The sequence below is a fragment of the Nymphaea colorata genome, chromosome 2, assembly GCF_008831285.2.
Source record: "Nymphaea colorata isolate Beijing-Zhang1983 chromosome 2, ASM883128v2, whole genome shotgun sequence".
In the NCBI taxonomy this organism is placed as follows: domain Eukaryota; kingdom Viridiplantae; phylum Streptophyta; class Magnoliopsida; order Nymphaeales; family Nymphaeaceae; genus Nymphaea; species Nymphaea colorata.
In genome coordinates, this window is record NC_045139.1 from 27,030,360 (window position 1) to 27,049,757 (window position 19,398).

The 19,398-nt window shown below is 41.0% G+C and overlaps 1 protein-coding gene across 1 annotated transcript; it reads right to left on the reverse strand.

Moving 5' to 3' along the window:
• Window positions 1-6,750: 6,750 nt before the first annotated feature.
• On the reverse strand, window positions 6,751-18,930 carry LOC116248158 (NADH dehydrogenase [ubiquinone] flavoprotein 1, mitochondrial). Its single transcript, XM_031620794.2, has 2 exons — window positions 18,586-18,930; window positions 6,751-8,497 (listed from the first exon to the last, which is right to left on the reverse strand). The coding sequence occupies exons 1-2, from the start codon at window positions 18,586-18,588 to the stop codon at window positions 7,046-7,048; spliced, it is 1,455 nt and encodes a 484-aa protein (XP_031476654.1). The 5' UTR covers window positions 18,589-18,930; the 3' UTR covers window positions 6,751-7,045.
• Window positions 18,931-19,398: the final 468 nt, after the last annotated feature.

Below are 19,398 nucleotides of genomic sequence, written 5' to 3' on the forward strand. Positions count from 1 at the left end.
ATTTTTTGATATGGAAAACCCAACTGCTTAGACTCGTTGAGAGCCAAGACATGACTGAGTTCATTGAAGGAGAGACGGTTGTGCCCGAACCCACGGTCAAGCATACTAAAGAAGATGGTACAGTGGAGGAATGAGTGAATCCAATCTATCAAGCATGCAGAAGAAGTCATGGATATTGTCACTCTTGCAGAAGAAGTCATGGATACCGTCATCGGACTTTAGCATCTAAAGAGGTATGGAATACTCTTATGGCACATTTCTCTCATAAATGTCAAAGGGAGGGAACACTTGTTTATGCAAAGGCTTCAGACTTATAAGAAAAGAAATCTGTCTATTGCTGATTATATTTGTGGGTTCAAGATGATATGTGACGAGCTTGCGGCCATAGGCAAGCCTATAGAAGACCATTCCAAAGACTTTTGGCTTCTTAGTGGATTGGGACAAGAATACGAGTCCTTTACCACCACTATGATGAAACCCTCAGCACCATCCTACATAGATGTGGTAGCTTTACTCCAGAGTCATAAAACTATCCGGAGTATGTATCATGAGGTTACTAGTCAGCAGGTTGCATTTTACAGCAAAAAATATTCAAATTCCAAGTTTAAATCAAATAGAAATCAGTTCTTTAACTCAAAGGGGCGAGAATTCACACAAGCGGCCCAAGGAGGAGGACCCAAGGAGGAGGACATTTTCAGTCAGCCCAAGGAGGAAGACATTTTCAGTTCAATCAAAACAAGAATGGTGGACGCAGAGAACCAAAACAAGAACAAAGGTCTTCAATGTCAAATCTGCAACAAAATGAATCATGATGATGCTAATTGTTGGCAACAGGGGCGTCCACACATATAACGTCTGATCCAACTAACCTTGCAAACTATACTGAATATCATTGTAATGATCAAATTATGGTGGGGAATGGTGAAAAACTAAGTATCACTCACATTGGAAATGTTGATATTCAAAACGGGAAAAAATGTCTACCTCTCAATAATGTTCTAGTTGTGCCTCAAATTAAGAAGAATTTAATATCAGTCAGCCAGTTAACGTCTAAATATCCATATGTTTTTCAATTTTTTGCTGATGGTTTTTCTGTTAAGGACAAGAGGGACAATCGTCTAATAGTGTCGGGCAGTAGAACCGGAGATCCTTATGTGTTTCAAAAAAGAAACGTGGCATCAGCATTTGGGCCATCCTCATCATCGGATAGTTGACTTTCTCGTTAGCAAACAAAATATTGAGGTGAGTGGACCTCAATCAAGAATATCAATTTGTTCTAGTTTTCAGCTTGCCAAAATGTATCGGCTTCCATTTCTTCTTGTAGAAAAGCATTCTCAAATCTTTCTTGAATGTGTTCATTGTGACTTATGGGGACCAGCCTGTATCACGTCTACACAAAAATTTCAGTTTTATGCTACATTTGTTGATGAAGCAAAGATTTCGGCACAAATCTGAACTTTGTCAAGTGTTTATGGATTTCCATAAGCTAGTTGAACGACAATTTGAAACAAAATTAAAAATTTTTCAAACCGATGAAGGAGGTGAATTTAATAGTTGGACCCTAGAAAATTATTTGAGAAATCATGGCATCTAACATATTAAGTCATTCCCCAAAACACCACCGCAAAACGGATTGGCTGAACGGCGTCATCAGTCGATAGTTGAATTGGGCCTCACCATGTTCTTTCATGCTCATATACCCATGAAATATTGGGTTGATGCTTTCTTAATTGCTGCATGGTTAATCAATCGGTTGCCTACACCCACCTTACAAATGAAATCGCCATTTGAATGTGTTTTGGGGAAGAAACCAGATTATACATGCCTTCGTATTTTTGGAAGTCGTTGCTTTCCTTACTTGAAAGATTATGTCAGGCACAAATTTGAACCAAGATCGTGACCTTGTGTATTCTTGGGATATAGTTTCATTCACAAGGGCTATCGCTGCTTATATCCTCCTACTGACCGCATATATACTTTACGGCATGTGGTTTTTTATGAAACTTATTTTCTTTATCATAAGCCTGGAATATTATTTTCCAAAGTTGAACATCAGCTGCAACCTACAACATTCAAGGAATGGACCGAGCCCCCTAATAATATTCAAAGTCCAGATGATAGGCAGCTCACTGTTGGATCTTCCATTTGTATGCATCATGAAGAGCTCCCAACTCAAGAAGTGTTACCAGCTAGTTCTCCTGCCTGGCTTCTCCCGAATTCTCTACGCATCAACAAGCAGTGCTATCCCCTATTGTCGCTGACTCAACATCTGCTTTTAATGAACTTCCGCATCAAGCAAGCCTCCAATGTCCTATAGCTGCACCATCGCCTTCATTCCAAAATGCCACCATACCAACGAAGGATCTCCATGTTGCATCCGCTCATTCTTCATCATCAAATTCTCATGCTATGATCACTTGAGCAAAAATTTGTATACCTAAACCTAATTCTCGCTATTTTCTTACTATGAATATTCTGCTCGAACCAAAAATGGTGAAAGATGCCTTACTGCATGATGGTTGGGTGGCGGCAATGAAAGAAGAACTCAATGCCCTTCACCGTTGTCAAATTTGGACACTAGTTCCTTCACAACCACATATGAATGTGGTTAGCACACGCTAGGTTTTTAAAACCAAATTAAAAAACGATGGTACTTTGGAACGCTTGAAGGCATGGCTGGTAGCTCGAGCAGGGATTGATTTTATGGAAACCTTCTCTCCCATTATCAAACCAGCTACGATTCGCATTGTTCTTACTATTGCCTTGACTAATCATTGGGAGATTAAACAACTTGACGTCAAAAACGCGTTCCTCCATGGCAACTTGGATCAAACTGCCTTCATTGAACAACCTCCAGGGTTCGTTGATCCTTCCAAACCCATCCATGTCTACCAACTTCACAGAGCTTTGTACGGACTTCGCCAGGCTCCTCGAGCTTGGTACGATCGCTTTGGTTCATTCTTATTAACAAAAGGCTTCTATGCCAACATATCTGACTCTTCCCTGTTTGTCTATCGAGAAGCTCAAGATATAATTTTTCTCCTTCTTTATGTTGATGACATCATATTAACGAGCAGCAATAGTATCCTTCTTCAACAATTTGTCAAAGAGTTGAGTATTGAGTTTGCCATGAAAGATCTTGAATATCTCCATCACTTCTTAGGAGTAGAAGTGGTTAAGACCAGATCTGGACTCTTCTTAAATAAAAAACGATACGCCTTCAATTTACTCGCAAGTGTGAACTTGCTTGACTATAAACTTGCGATCACTCCTTTGGTTCAACATTATGAAACTCCTGTTGATGATGAAATCTTTTCAGATCCAACATTATTTCGGAGTCTAGTTGGGGGGCTACAATACTTGACGTTTACAAGGCCAGACATATCATTCAATGTTAATTATATCAGTCAATATATGCAGACACTGAATAATAGTCATTTCCAGCTTGTCAAGCATATACTCTGCTACGTTCATGGCACTATTTCTGATGTTTGTACTCTCTCTCCTCAGAATGATTTTCGGCTTCATGCCTTCTCTGATTCTGATTGGGCGGGATGTCATGACACTCGACGCTCAACTACTGGGTATTGCACTTTCATCGGCACCAATTGTATATCTTGGACAGAAAAGAAACAACCCATTGTTGCATGATCCACGACTGAAGCCGAGTATAGGTCTATGGCCTCTGCAGCCGCTGAACTTATATGGATTACATATATCTTGAAAGACCTTGGCATATATTTGACCTGCGCTCCAACCCTATATTGTAATAATATGTCTGCCCTACAGGTTGCTATCAAGCCAGTTTTCCACTCTCGGATGAAAGACGTTGAACTAGATTATCACTTCCTTCGTGAAAAGGTTGTGTTTGGTCAACTTACCATGCAATTTGTACCTTCATCTCAACAACTTGCTTATATATTCACCAAGGCATTATCCACCAACTCCTTTAGTTCACTTAGAAACAAACTGGGCCTGACCAAAGCCCCGCCCAGTTTGAGGGGGGAAGAAACAGTAAAGGGCTATAATCATCAACCGGCTAGAATGAAGATTATGCCAGATGCTAAATCAGTGGTAAAGGGATATAATCAGTAAACAGCTGGGCTACAGATCACGTCAGTTACTAAAGAATATGATGATAACTAAAGAATATGATGATAAAGGAAAACGAGCTATGGTTACAAATGAGGATAACGATCCAGGAGAGCAACAACCCAACAAGGAAAGCCAATCCCCAACCGTTACCAGCATCAAACGATTGTGTACAGCTCATAAGAGCAATTATGTAACTTCTCCTAAAATCAAGGAGAAGATTGACGTGTAACATTCGGTGAAAGAGCCTCTCTCGTGGACGTAGGTGTGCTTCACCGAACCACGTAAAAACTTGTCTCTTGCGTCCCTCTTTCTCACACCATACCCTGTTTTTGTTCTGCACTATACTCTGTTTTTTGTGTTTAACTTACAAGCTCTCCACATTTGGGTAAATTGCAAAGGAGAGGCCTGACGATGTAAATGGCTGTCTCCTCTGCCTTTGGGAAGAGGAGGCACTTGATCAACTTCTTTTCATTTGTAAATATGCAGTGAAGATTTGGATCCAAATCTGCCATCGATTTAACAAATAACATGCCGCCCATTCCACTGTTGTTGGGGAGCTTAGGAGGTGGTCAGCTGCAGTTTTAAAAGAGGATAGTTAAACAAATTATGGCGCTTCGTTTAGGTGCCATCATATGGAGGCTTGGATCCTTAGAAACAACATTGTTCACAGAGGAATGCAACCTTCTCTGGAAGAGACAAGGAAATGTGTCTGGTAGATTTGTGAAGATTCTGTTATGGCCTCCTTGAAGAGTAAACAAGAAAAGCAGCAGGCCATCCAAATCTGGCTAGTGCCAGATGAATGGTCACAGCTCAAGGAGAGGGAGCTGTGTATCCAGGTTGAGGAATAGACATACATCGGTCTCTTGCTGCGGAGACTGGACTGGGGAAGTTCTAGCTTCTGGGCGCCGGCATCTCAATGCTGACTTGATATTTCCTGAAATTGATATTCTCAACGAACTTTGTATGACATTTGCCCGGCTATTCATCCGATCTCTAACAGGAGAGACTGGATGGGGTGGCTTCGACGGAGATTAGAAGGCAGAGCTCCCACGGAAGTGAATTTTCACTTCATTAGAAAGCACAGGTCTCAGTTGAAACTTGTATGGCCTGGCGGAGGATATTGCAGCCAAACATCCGACGTTGTGGCTTTTGCTCTTTTGGTGGTTTTGTTTCTCTGTCTCCGGCCGTGTAATCTTTGTGGCATTTTTTGTGGCTCTATTTTTTGTCTGTAGATAATTTTCTGGAATAAAATTTCGGTGGAGATCCCGCCAGCAGGATTGCTTCCAAATTGTTCTCAAAACATATATTTGATATGTAGCCAATTATCTTTAATCTTTCATAGAGGACAAATTTTCAGGTACTTTTCATGCACTATGGTTATCAGCACAGCAGCATCAACTATTTTCCTATCTACAGTCTATAAATTAATATCAGTCTTAGTCTATTAGGCGTGTTTGTTAAACAGAGGATCTTCAACAGTCTATACATTAATATCAGTCTTAGTCTATTAGGCGTGTTTGTTAAACAGAGGATCTCAAGATCCTGGGTGATCTGAGATCCTTGGGGATCTTAAATCTATGGATTTGAGGTCAGACCTCCCCATCGCCCCCATCAGAGTTCACATCAAAAGTTTTTAGGGGGAAACGTAGATTTAAGATCCACGTTTTCCACTCATAGAGACAACCACTGTATTAAAAAATGGGTCACACGAAAAGAGGATTTGGGATCAGAGGGGCTCTTAGATGCACGAAGAAACGCCCCTAGAGGAATACCACCCATTTGCCTCCATTGTTTCGGTTATAAACCAGCTTTTGTGACATTTGAATGTAAATTCTTGTGTTTCACAAACCACGAAAACAAGCCCTCTTCTCAACGGAACAGCTTCATAATTTTACATGAATCCTTTTCTTGATATCATTGTCGATGATGGAAACCAATGATGAAATGAGATGTGGGTATTCACCGTGTCCCATCCTAGTTGTCCCTCAAAATAGAACTCCAGCTACTCTGCCCCTGCTCACTCAGAAAGTCTTGCCATTGCTTTGGTCTTATTACAAAAGATGCACCCACAAGGGATTGATCAATAGACATCTTTGGAACTTAAGCTACATAGACAGGTATAGAGAATCAGATTCTCTACCAAATCATGATGAACAGTAGAAACCAATGAAACAAATATCCATGATTTTGATGCAGATGTAAAAATAACAAACTCCTTATATTTCATGTCAATATGTGTGGAACTAAGGGATTTTAGTGATTATCTTTAAAAATATTCCAACAGATAACATGAAACATATCGCAACATAACTTCATGAGATTCCTGCATCAGCCAGCAACTCCAAGTAACATCAAAAGCATAAAGAAACATGAATTTGAAAGAAACAAAGCCACGAAGTTCCTTTGCTAAGGAGAAAGGTTCCTTATCCAAAGAAACACATGACAAACTGACAGGCGCTGCTGAGAAGTTTCCCCTCAAGGCCAAGAAACATCAGGCTTCCGTCTTGGAAAGGGTATTTCGCATGCTAATATAGCCTTCAGCAACAATGCTATACCAAGAACATACTATCGTAGTTCTTCAGCCATCATGCCCTACCACATAATTCTATAGCAGATCTTCAGAAATATTACAAATAAACCAAGCAGCTCCCCAGCTATAATAGAAGTTAAAATTGGACTTTCACTGGATGAAAACCAAAATAAGACAAGAGTCCATCTTACCTCAAGCATTAGGTCAATTGTGACAGCAATTGTAATTAAAAAAAGCAAAAACAAAAAAAGCAAAATAAGAACAGAACCCCAACTGTGCCATAAATGGGCACTGGGAAGCAATAAAAGATATGTCCATTTTATTCCACATAAATCCCTTTAGGTACCCTACCAAATGATAACAGCAGGAAAGAGTAACAGATGATAAGGACGGCTTACAAAGCAACCTGGTTTATTCAACTCACGCAGCAGCCGCCTCCATTAGTTCCTTCTCTGCTCGCTCCCGGATCCTCCTCTCCAGTTCTGGTCTGAAATGACGAATAAGGCCCTGCACAGGCCATGCAGCAGCATCACCCAATGCACAGATGGTATGACCCTCAATTTGTTTTGTCACCTCCTGCAACATATCTATCTCCTCAATCTTTGCATTCCCAACTTTCAACCTTTCCATAATCATCCACAACCATCCTGTTCCCTCTCGGCATGGTGTGCATTGACCACAACTTTCATGCTTGTAGAAGTAAGATAACCTTGCAATTGCATCCACAACATCAGTGGATTTATCCATCACAATCACTGCAGCAGTCCCCAAGCCAGACTGGACTGCCTTAAGTGCATCATAGTCCATCAGTACATCATCACAGATATGTTTAGGCAAGAGAGGGACTGATGAACCTCCAGGAATAATGGCCAGTAAATTGTCCCATCCACCTCTTACTCCTCCGCAGTGCCGTTCAATCAACTCCTTCAGGGATATGCTCATCTCCTCTTCCACGGTGCATGGCTTGTTAACATGGCCAGAGACACAAAACAGTTTTGTGCCAGCATTGTTCTTTCGTCCAAAACTAGCAAACCATTCTGGACCCCTTCGCAGAACTGTTGGAGAAACAGCTACTGTTTCCACATTGGTGACTGTAGTAGGACAACCATATAGACCAGCATTAGCAGGGAAGGGAGGTTTGAGTCTAGGTTTCCCCTGCTTCCCTTCTAAACTTTCCAATAGAGCAGTCTCTTCCCCACAAATGTATGCACCAGCTCCAAAGTGGATGTGCACATCAAAATCGTAACCTGACCCACATGCATTTTTGCCCAAGAGACCAGCCTCATATGCCTCTTTTCTTGCCTTTATAAGGTTCAACCTCTCATTCACATATTCACCCCTGATGTAGATATAAGCTGCCCTTGCCCGCATTCCTACACCAGCAATCAGGCATCCTTCAAGTAGTTTGTGTGGATCATGTCGGATAATCTCTCTGTCCTTACATGTACCAGGTTCACTCTCATCAGCATTTACAACAAGATATGAAGGGCGTCCATCAGATGCCTTTGGCATAAATGACCACTTCAGGCCAGAAGGAAAGCCCGCACCTCCACGACCACGAAGACCTGACTTCTTTATTTCATTGACAATCCAGTCAGAACCCTTCTGAACCAGATCCTTAGTTCTGTACCAGTCACCTCTTTTCATGGCACCTTTCAGAAAAGGATCATGAAGACCATAGAGGTTTGTGAAAATGCGATCTTCATCCTTAAGACCCCCAAAATGGGTCCTCTCAGGTGGAGGGGGTGGAGAGGGTGGTGGAGTGCCTGCTGCAGCTTGAGTGCTCAGTAGTCGAAGGCCCAATTCCCATTTATGGCTGCAACACTGAACTAAAGGAGCCTTCCGCAAAGAAAGAAGATTCTGAATGTGTCCCTGAGAAACCACATCATAAACACATTATTTGAGGAACTAAATGATATACTACACAAAGTATGTGAATAAGTGAATCTAACAAGCTCAGATGACCTAGCACATCAAATTGATCAATTTAGTTATAGCTACTCTACGTATTTCTTTATGTTATTATGTTGATTTCTTGTGTTACATTGGATTCATTAATGTTTTCACAGTTAGAATCTTCAACTTCTCTGTTTCCTTGTCTTAATTAGATGCAGTTGCAGATCATCCAAATTTTGAGATGTAATCCTAGAAGAATTTGAATGCCAGGGAGAACGTGACTTTCACATTCTCAACATATGTTTCATTGATCCTAGGATTCCTTCTTTTGATGACTTTGGTGATGATAATAAAAGCATGGAAATATTGATGAAATAATAAGAGAGGAATGCATATGATTCTCATAAAGTATGAACTCAAAACTCTATTACTTTTATCATCTTAACCAATCTGGTAATATAATAACTAATATATTTCTCATTATGGTTGTAACAATTTGTTGTTTCTTGAATCAATGATAGAAAGACGGTTTGCTAATTGTAAATAGATGACTTTGTTGTTTGTGGACAATTTGTACGTGATCTGTATGTATGAATGTATAAACTGTATGCATGTTGTTGTAAGTTGTAACCCCACCGTGCCCTACACCATGCACCTGTGTGACATAGATGTCCCCTTTCTCCAAACCATGATGATGCTTAAAAAAATGAGCTATCCCAGGTGTTACTTGTCATCAACAGTTACCAGAACACAAACTGCCTGCCTGGCTGACATGTGACCTTTGAGATAATCTAGGAATTAGAACAGAAAGCAGACTAGCTTATTTGGACAAGCTATAGATGCGACAAAACAGGGTGAGGCCCAAAGCTAGAAACATAATGTAACAGTACATTAAAAATTAAAAATTTACTTTTTAACATTAAAAATCACAAAGAAATTCTAAAAAATCAAACAAATAAGAAAAAAATGGGAAGAACAGGAAAACTTTTATCTCTATGGAAAAACATAGTTGCACAAGATAACATAATAACAAGTAATCCTATGCACAACATGCACACTTCCACCACCACAATTAGAGAATGAGCAGTATCGTCTCATACAGTCATACCATATCCAGCTTTCAGTTGGCTTATTAAGTAACATGTTACAGATCATATGGTTGTACATGAATTTGTTTGTTAACAATAAAAAACGTCTGAGTTCTTTTCGTGATACGACTAGATCAACAATGGAAGTTGCTCGAGAATTCTTCTCTAACCCAGAGACAAGGATAACACATCAATCAAGGAATGAGTTCAAGATTCTAACAAATAGAACATGACCTCACAGAGTAACGAGATAGCATAATTTGGCCTTACTATATTACTTATGAATACTCTAACTTTTCTCAGAAGAAAAACATATTTAACAGCAAACAATTGGAACTGTATAAAATTCATTGTCATGACTGGATATAGTCCTGTCCTGCCAACTCCTGCATTTGTAGGTACATATCTCTATCGTCCTCTGTACAGCAAAGTGTAATGTGTTCTATGCACCCAAACGAACTGCTCGAGCAATCGAGGATAGTGCAAGTTATCAGATTAAGCAGATCAACCAACATATCAAAAGAATGTTTCATAAGGATGAAGAATCTTTTAATTGTTCATATCTGTAGAAACAAGCAACGCAAGAAGATAATGGAGAAGAAACACACGATATACGTGGAAAACCTCAGTAAGAGGTGAAAAACCACGGAGAAGCTCTAACCTATGGGCAAGACCGCAACCCTAGGAGAGAGAATGTTATTTTCACTTAATCAACAATTACACAATAAGTGAGATAATATAAGAGGGAGGCCCACCTAGGGTACCGAGCCACCCTCGGTACCCGCGCCCATGGGACCGGGTCCATATCCAGACCCGGTTCCCTATACAAGATATTCTAACACTCCCCCTCAAGCTTGGCATACATGTCAAACATGCCAAGCTTGCTCACATTTTTCTCGAATTGAGATGTACATAAGGCTTTGGTCAAAACATCGGCAATTTGATCTTCAGACTTCATGTACGGCAGGATCAACTCCTTGGAATCTATACGTTCCCGTATGAAATGGCGATCAATCTCCACATGTTTAGTTCTGTCATGAAGGACGGGATTGTTTGCAAGGTTAATCGCAGACTTGTTGTCACAGTACATCTTCATCTTTTCTTCCGTTTCAACTCCAATATCCGCTAGGAGAATCTTTAACCATAGCATTTCTGTAACTCCCATAGCCACAGCCCTGTATTCAGCCTCAGCACTGGATCTAGAGCAAACTTCTTGCCTTTTACTTCTCCATACAACCAGGTTACCCCCCAGAAAGATGCAGTACCCTGTGGTAGACCTCCTAGTATCAGTGCATCCTGCCCAATCTGCGTCAGAGTATCCTTCAATATTAAGTTGGTCTTGCTGAGTATAGAGTAATCCTTTCCCTGGTTCATTCTTTAGGTACCCCAACACTCTTTCTGCACTCTTTCAGTGACAATCAGTAGGAGCATGCATAAACTGACTCAACACATTCACAGCATACGTATCAGGACGAGTAAGAGTAAGATAGATGAGCTTACCAACCAGCCTCTGATACCTCCTTTTTCCTTCCTCATCAAGGATGTTGCCAGTTTTGATGCTTATCTTTGTACCAGACTCCATTGGAGTTAGAAATGGCCTACATCCAAGTTTGTCTGTCTCCTTTAAAAGATCTAGAGTGCATTTTCTTTGGCTCATAACAAGCCCTGTCTCTGACCGAGCAATCTCGATTCCCAGAAAGTACCTTAGTTTACCCAAATCTTTAAGATCAAATTCGGCAGCTAACCTTTCCTTCATCTTCCTTTTTTCTTCTTCATCGTCACCTGTGACTATCATATCATCAACATACACAAGAAGAAGACTCACCAGGTCATTTCTCTGCTTAATGAATAAGGTGTGATCACCATTTCCCTGTTTGTATCCATTAGTCTTCATTACTATCCTCAGCCTTTCAAACCATGCTCTAGGAGACTGCTTTAACCCATACAAGGCTTTCTTGAGATGACAACATTTTCCGCTTTGAACATATTCAGGAGGCATGCTCATGTAGACCTCTTCTTGTAGATAGCCGTTCAAGAAGGCATTCTTGACATCAAGCTGATCCATGCTCCACTTCTTTTGCACTGCAAGTGCTAAGATGACCCTCACAGTTTTCAGTTTAGCAACAGGGGCAAAGGTTTCAAGGTAATCAATACCATATTTTTGGCTGAACCCCTTTGCAACAAGACGAGCCTTATACCTCTCCACGGTGCCATCCTGTTTGTATTTCACATTGAACACCCACTTGGAACCAACTAAATGAGTCCCCTTGGGAATATCAACTACTGCCCAAGTATCATTCTTCGCCAAGGCCTCCATCTCCTCTGTCATGGCATGTAGCCATTTAGGATCCTCTCTAGCATCTTCCACATACCTGGGAATCACAGACTTAGACAAGGATGTAATAAAGCATTTGTAATCCTTACTAAGTTTCGCATAAGAGACAAATCTCTGAATAGGATGAGAAGTACATGACCTGGTGCCCTTGCGCAAGGCTATAGGAAGCTCTTCATCGATTTGACTTGGGTCATTCGGGGAACTCACAGGATTGGGATTGGTTATATCAACATTCTCAACCACATCTGTCTTCTTCCTGGTGTACACCTGGCCAAACAAGTGATCACGAGCTGTGGATTGATTGACAACAAGGCCCCCGTCCGTGTGACTGTCTCTACCATCTCTGACTGTGTCTGCCACACTGTGACTAACCTTGTAATCCAAGAAGTCCATAAACTGAATCAATTGATTTGAGGAATACTCTTCACTACTGTTCCCTAGACACTCCCCCTGAAGAGGATTCACAGGAAAGTACGCCTCATGCTCATGAAAAGTAACATCCCGGGAGACATAGACTTTAGAAATGGTAGGATCAACACATTTGTATCCCTTCTGAGTGGAGGAATACCCCAGGAAGACAGCCTTGATAGACCAAGGGTCAAGTTTCTTGAGGGTGGGACTATGGTCATGAACAAAACAGACACACCCGAACACCCGAGGAGTAAGAGGCCAGGGATTCTGAGTGGGCCACAGCATAGAATATGGGGAATGACCCTGCAACACACGGGTAGGCATACGATTAATAAGGTGGGCACTAGTGAGAAGTGCATCACCCCAGTAGCGCTTAGGAAGCTGCCGATGGAACATAATAGCCCGAGTGACATCTAATAAATGGCGATTCTTACGTTCAGCCACGCCATTTTGGGGAGGTGTGTAACTACAGGACGTTTCATGAACAATACCCTTACTCTTCAAGAAATCATCTAGAGATTGAGAGACATACTCTCTAGCATTATCAGTGCGGAAAGCCTGAACAGAGGTCTGAAACTGAGTCTCAACAAAAGCCACAAAATTTTTTACAATGACCAGAACGTCACTACGTTCTTTCAACAGGTACACGAACGTACAACGGGAGTAGACATCAATAAGAGTCATAAAATAATGAAAACCACGACACGTGGGTACTCCCGAAGGACCCCAAACATCATAATGAACCAAAGCAAATGGACGGGTGGTTTTATTGAAATAAATAGGGTACGAAGCCCTGACATGCTTAGCCAACTGACACACTTCACATGTGAAGGAGTCAATGGAAACAAACGTAAAAAGTCTAGGAAACAACTTCTTGATCAACTGGAATGGGAAATGTCCAAGACGCTCGTGCCATCGCATAATGATAGACCTGTCTTCCACACCTGACAACTGTCCACTAGTGGCTGAAATCAATGCAGACGCAACTTGCACGGGCAGTCTGTAGAGCCCATCAATAACCGAACCAATCCCAATCTTCTTCCCCGTCACCAAGTCCTGTAGAAAACAATGGTCAGCCGAGAAAATCAGATTACAATTTAGTTCTTTGGTAATACTGCTGACAGATAACAAGTTCACAGGAATATTGGGAACATGAAGAGCATTATGCAGACAATATTTATTTAACAAGGACAAACTCCCTTTTCCAGCCACAGAAATAGAAGACCCATCAGCCATAGACACGCGTTGCTGCCCTGAAGACAATTTGTATTCTTGAAACAGCTTAGGATCCCCTGTCATATGATGTGTAGCCCCACTGTCAACAATCCAATCACCATGGGAGGGATTACCTTGATCACTTGTGGCCACAAGAGCTTGAGCTAACTTAGCTCCCTCGGTCGTGGAAGTTTCCTCTTGTGTAGTAGAAAGTCGGCTGATATAAGCTTGCAACTCCTTGATTTGCTCAGAGGAAAGCTTTGATTTTTCAACATGTGATGAATTACCCTAACTAGAGTCAGGCACAGACGACCCTCGCCGACTAGAAGGAGGACGACCACGAACAAGTCTCTTCTCAGGATGAATATCCCAACAGAAATCCACAGAATGCCCCAACTTGTTACAATGACTACAACGCCGAACAGGACGTTGTCCAGTCCCAGAGGCACGGCTAACAAACGCTGAGGGAGAACTCCCCTGGCTGGAGTCAATATGCATGACTTGGCGACGTTGTTCCTCAGATTCTACCCGGGCATACACCTCCTCAATCCCAGGAATCTCGTCACAGTTTAGAATTTGGCTCCTAATGGATTCAAATTCATCACGTAATCCTCCAAGGAAAATGAAGGTCTGGTCCATCCATTCTTTTTCCCAGTACAGGGCATGATCAGAACCACAATGCCAGTCATCATTCACATGATAGTCCAGTTCCTCCCATTTAGTCTTCAGGGCTGCAAAGAAGGATGCCACAGACAAGTCACCCTGTTTAAGGGAGTAGATGCCACGTTTGATTTGGTACGTGCGCAAGACTCTCTTCTTACGGCCATACATCCTTGCAAGCACAGTCCACATGTCATATGCAGTCGACTTACGCAAGATCAGGGGCTGAATATCAGCGGAAACAGAACTAATGATCCATACTTTAACTTGGCTATCTTCCAATGCCCAAGTCGCCCATTGTGGATCCGTTTTAGAAGGTGCAGGTTTCTCCCCAGTGATATAGGGAAGACGACCGCGACTGGTAATCCCTATTTCAAGTGCAGCAGACCAAGAGAGATAGTTGTCTTTGTTCAGCCGAATGGAGGTGACTTGAACAGGCAAGTTCTCGCTCTTGGTATGGCTGCCCGAGTCAAAGGCAGCATCGATCTTGCAAGTCATCTCTTCTGCCATCACAATCCCCACAGGAAGGCAATATCCAACACCAGGACACGCGGCACCAGCCCAAGAGAAAACAAGACAAGCGGCGGCGAAGGTGGAAGAACCACGGCATAAGAGACTTAAGGCCTGACGGCGGTGGCAAAAGAAGCCCTGACGGCGACGGCGAGAGAAACCCTAGCAGCGGCGCCGCAGGTCACCAGTGGCGGAAACGCAGCAGCGGCAGTGGCGGAAACGTCAGCGGCGGTGGGCGAAAAACGTCAGCGGCGGTGGGCAAAAAACGTCAGCGGCAGTGGCGGAAAAAAACAGCGGCGGCCGCGGAAACGTCAACAGCGGCGGGCGGCGGGAAAAACAAGGAACTCCAACGGCGGCGGAAAAAAGGTGGAATCTCCACGATCACACCAAAGAATCCACACGCGCTGGCTCTGATACCATGTAGAAACAAGCAACGCAAGAAGATAATGGAGAAGAAACACACGATATACGTGGACAACCTCAGTAAGAGGTGAAAAACCACGGAGAAGCTCTAACCTAGGGGCAAGACCGCAACCCTAGGAGAGAGAATGTTATTTTCACTTAATCAACAATTACACAATAAGTGAGATAATATAAGAGGGAGGCCCGCCTAGGGTACCGAGCCACCCTCGGTACCCCGCCCATGGGACCGGGTCCATATCCAGACCCGGTTCCCTATACAAGATATTCTAACAATATCAATGAATGGCATGCAAGCTACTAAAATAAAGATGCCATTCAAGAGAATAATAAGAGTTTAAATCTTGGAATAAAACTTCGGCATTTAGTATGCAGGAACAAGACAACTATTCTGCAATTCCAATATGAAGCTTGAATGGAAGAAATAACTGTTCATTAATCGCCGACGTTTCATTCCTAGTTACACAATGTATTGCACAGTACCACTCAAGATATTTGTAATGAAAACATATAATTGTGACACAAGTTAAATACATTAGCTTGACTATGGAATAAAGACTTAATGTCATATCGTTTCTCATTTTGCTATAGTTATCCAATCAGCACAACTCTTAAATCTTTGTTCACATGTTAAGCATAGAGACAATGTCAAATGAATCAACTGAGTTGAACATACAATAGGCAACTTCTTTAGTTTTATAGGGAAAATCTTTATAATTTCTGAGATCTATCCAACTCCATAAATTGAATTCACGTGTCTGACCTGATATGCAATTTTTCAGCGAAATGGGTGTTGACCCAGCTCATGTTAAGAAACAGATTCTGTCTACATATGTAACACAATTTTTTTTATTAGGATTGTGATACTACCAACCACCAACGATTCATAATCTCTCTCTCTCTCTCTCTCTCTCTCTCTCTCTCACACACACACACACACACACACACACACACACACGCACACACACAAGAACCCATCCCTTTCACTTCAAATGCTTTTTTTTTTAATTGAATAAAGTAAAAGATAACTTTCATTTTGCATTGATTCCTCTCAGTTGAAATGTATTCTGTTTATTACAGCTTGAAAATTTTGCAGTTTAAGTTTTCAAGAGATGTGAATCACGAGAACCCACTCCTTTCAGTTCAAATGCTTTCAGTCCTTTACAGGTTGCATAATTTAAGATTATTCAGATTTTGTAGTCTAAGTTTTCAAAAGATTGAATCTACTCTTTTCAGATGCTTACAGATCGAATAAACATTAGGTTATTTGGATTTTCTAGTCTAAGTTTTCAAAAGCTGTGAAAGTTTGTAGAATGTGCCACGAAACCTTTTGATTGAAAGTTGAAAAAGAACAGTTTTCTGATTTATCTAGTATTTATCACTTTTATCCACAAGCACAAATATCTTCTCGGGTTCTAATGGCAAGGTTTTTCTCAGGTATTTTTCAGCAAAGTTGCTTTTTCTCAAGTAAATTCACAAAAATATCAGCAATTTTTTGAAAATAAAGAAAATCCAAAAAAATGGTAAAAATAAAACAAAGGAGAAATGAATAAGAAAACAGCAAAAGAACTCATTAAAATGATAAAATAATGTCTTCATGATCATAAAAATGATAATAAATAATTTAATTTAAGTTTAAAGGTGAACCCATGTTGTTACTAACCTTATAAAAGAGAAAAACAAAAGAAACAGGAAAAAAATGGGAAAAAACATGAAAAATCGTGATAAAAATACGATAAATATGTTGGTTACATATTTTTCAAAAGGACACAATCTTTTTTGGCTTTTTTCAGTTTTGTCATCTTCCTCGTTAAGATCACGATATTTTCGAAAACATTGTGCTATTTGTGGCTATGTTCTTATCTATTTGTTTAATACTTCATCTGTAAAATGAAAATAAAAATCATAACATTATCTTACCTGAGACCTGGACAAATTGCCAAGCCAACCAACTGATCCACGAGTCAGAGGTCAGCTTCTTCAAGTCCAATGAATGGGCTTGCCAACTATGGCTAAGGAAGACCAACTTTCTAAACCTGAACTTATCCAAGACAGAGAACCCTGAGCAACTTCTCCATACACTCTAACAAACTATTAGGAGTAACCAGGATGATGTATCATGGGATACATTATAATTTATAACATATTAATATTGGACCACCTTGGTCACAGACTGGCATAAGACACCCTAAAACTAGTTTGCATGGCAAACCAATGGCTTATCAAACATGTCCTTACATTTTTTTTTTTTTGCATAAGAGTGCATTATATGTTTCCCACTAGCCATAAGTCAAGCTATGGCCATTGATTTTCTAAACTTCGCTTAGGCCTGACCTCATAGTCTCCCCTCTAGGCACAAGAAGATGGTTTAAGCAATGGATTAAAGAGAATTTTGGAATAAGATGTAAGAAATCTAAAAATGTACAATATCTAAATACTAGAGATTCCCGTTGAAGAAAATGACTTCAAACAAGAAGGGCATATCCCCAATCCCCCTCTTTTCTGTGTTCATTCAATGCTTTGCTTGTGGATTGGGATGGGCCGTGTAATCATGTATAGATCACTTAAGATGAAGCCTATTCCAAGCCCTATGAAAACCATATGGAATGCATAGTATAAACGAAAAATTAAGCTCAATTACTGCGATAACATATGAAGGAGAATTAAGCTCAAGGTTTTTCTTTCTTTTCTTTATTTTTTCTATGGAAGCTGGGGCGAAGGCATGTACCACTTTCTATAAAGGAATTTTCATCGACCTTCTTACAGGGAAGCAAGTATAAATCAACAAAAGACTTACATACCCAAGATTGTGAAGCCCTAAATTAGACACCTATATCATTTTTTTTTTTTTTTCATCTTACGACTTTTTAGTAGCCATACAGTTTTGCTAATACGTTTTGCGCAATCTCGATGCCGAAGCAATGAAAATTGAAAAGCAATTGTACATCCACCAAACTTCTAATTGCCGATATGATGAATTTTTGGAAATCAGTATACAAAAACGAGATTTTTCCTACAAGGGAAAATTATTCAAAAATCAGCGACATCACTATTCCGCAAGGTAGAAATTCAACATATACAAAAAGGAAAATTAATAAATTGATTCAAGTGAACCAAAAAACAAAACTGAACACAGGCCTGTCCAAGTGCCCCTTTTTCGAATCTAATCTGTTTGTCAGTATCGAAAAATTTCAAGTCAGAAAACGCCCCATCAATCCATAAAACAGAATGCCCCATCAATCCATAAAACAAAATGCAACTGTAAACTATGAAAGATGAAAAAAAGTAACACTCTACGCCATAATCCCACAAAAAGTACACCCAAAACAAACTGAACAAAAACCCTCACGCGACAGTCCAGTACATGAACGGGCGTAACCGCAATGAGAATGTGTATGTGTGTGCGTGAGAGAGAGAGAGAGTACCATTTCTGGGGAGATGACCTGACGAAGAGACCAGTTAACAAATTGGTGGAAATTGGCTCAGCAGGGTTCACGAATAAGGGGAGGAGGAAGCAGGATCCGACGATCTAAGCCCAACCCCCCGAGACGACGCCCTCTCTCGCACGCACCTCCTTCCCTTTCTCTAGTCTTACAGTTATTGGGAGCAAATTATCAAAATCGCCCCCACGGACTCGGAAATCGGTCCCCTGCATTTTGAAGAACCAAATAAAAGGTCCGGCAAGCTGCGATCGCACAACGTGGTCGGTTTTGATGGTTCCTCCGGCCGGACCTGGGTTGCATGTGTTATAAATCTCACCCGGCTGAGCAGTAGCTGTCCGAAACTGATATCTAATAAAACACTTCACATCGAAGTCCACATATATATGACATGTTCTTTATGTCCTGTGCTCAAATCGGTATCTACATATAAATTGAAGCATGTGGACATCCTATCACTTGGTGCTCACACAGCTCAATCTTGAAAAAATGAAGGAAAGACGAGTTTCAGCTCCCATTTAGACGGTGGGATAACCTCCCTCTCGCTTACTCAAGTTCATATTGATGCATCTCCAACCTGAATTTGGTTTGCAATTGAACTTATTTGCTTCGGACTAAGACAATGTATGGGAATACCAAAACCTTCGAGTACCTGCAAATTTCATTAAATGCCGCTTAGATCTTAGCTACTTTGATTTGTTTTTGCTCCATCTTGTTTCTTACGTTGCTTTACTTTTACACTTGAACTAGGGCTTCGGATGAGTTTCCTAAGCAGTACATAGAGAAAGGTCGGTCTGA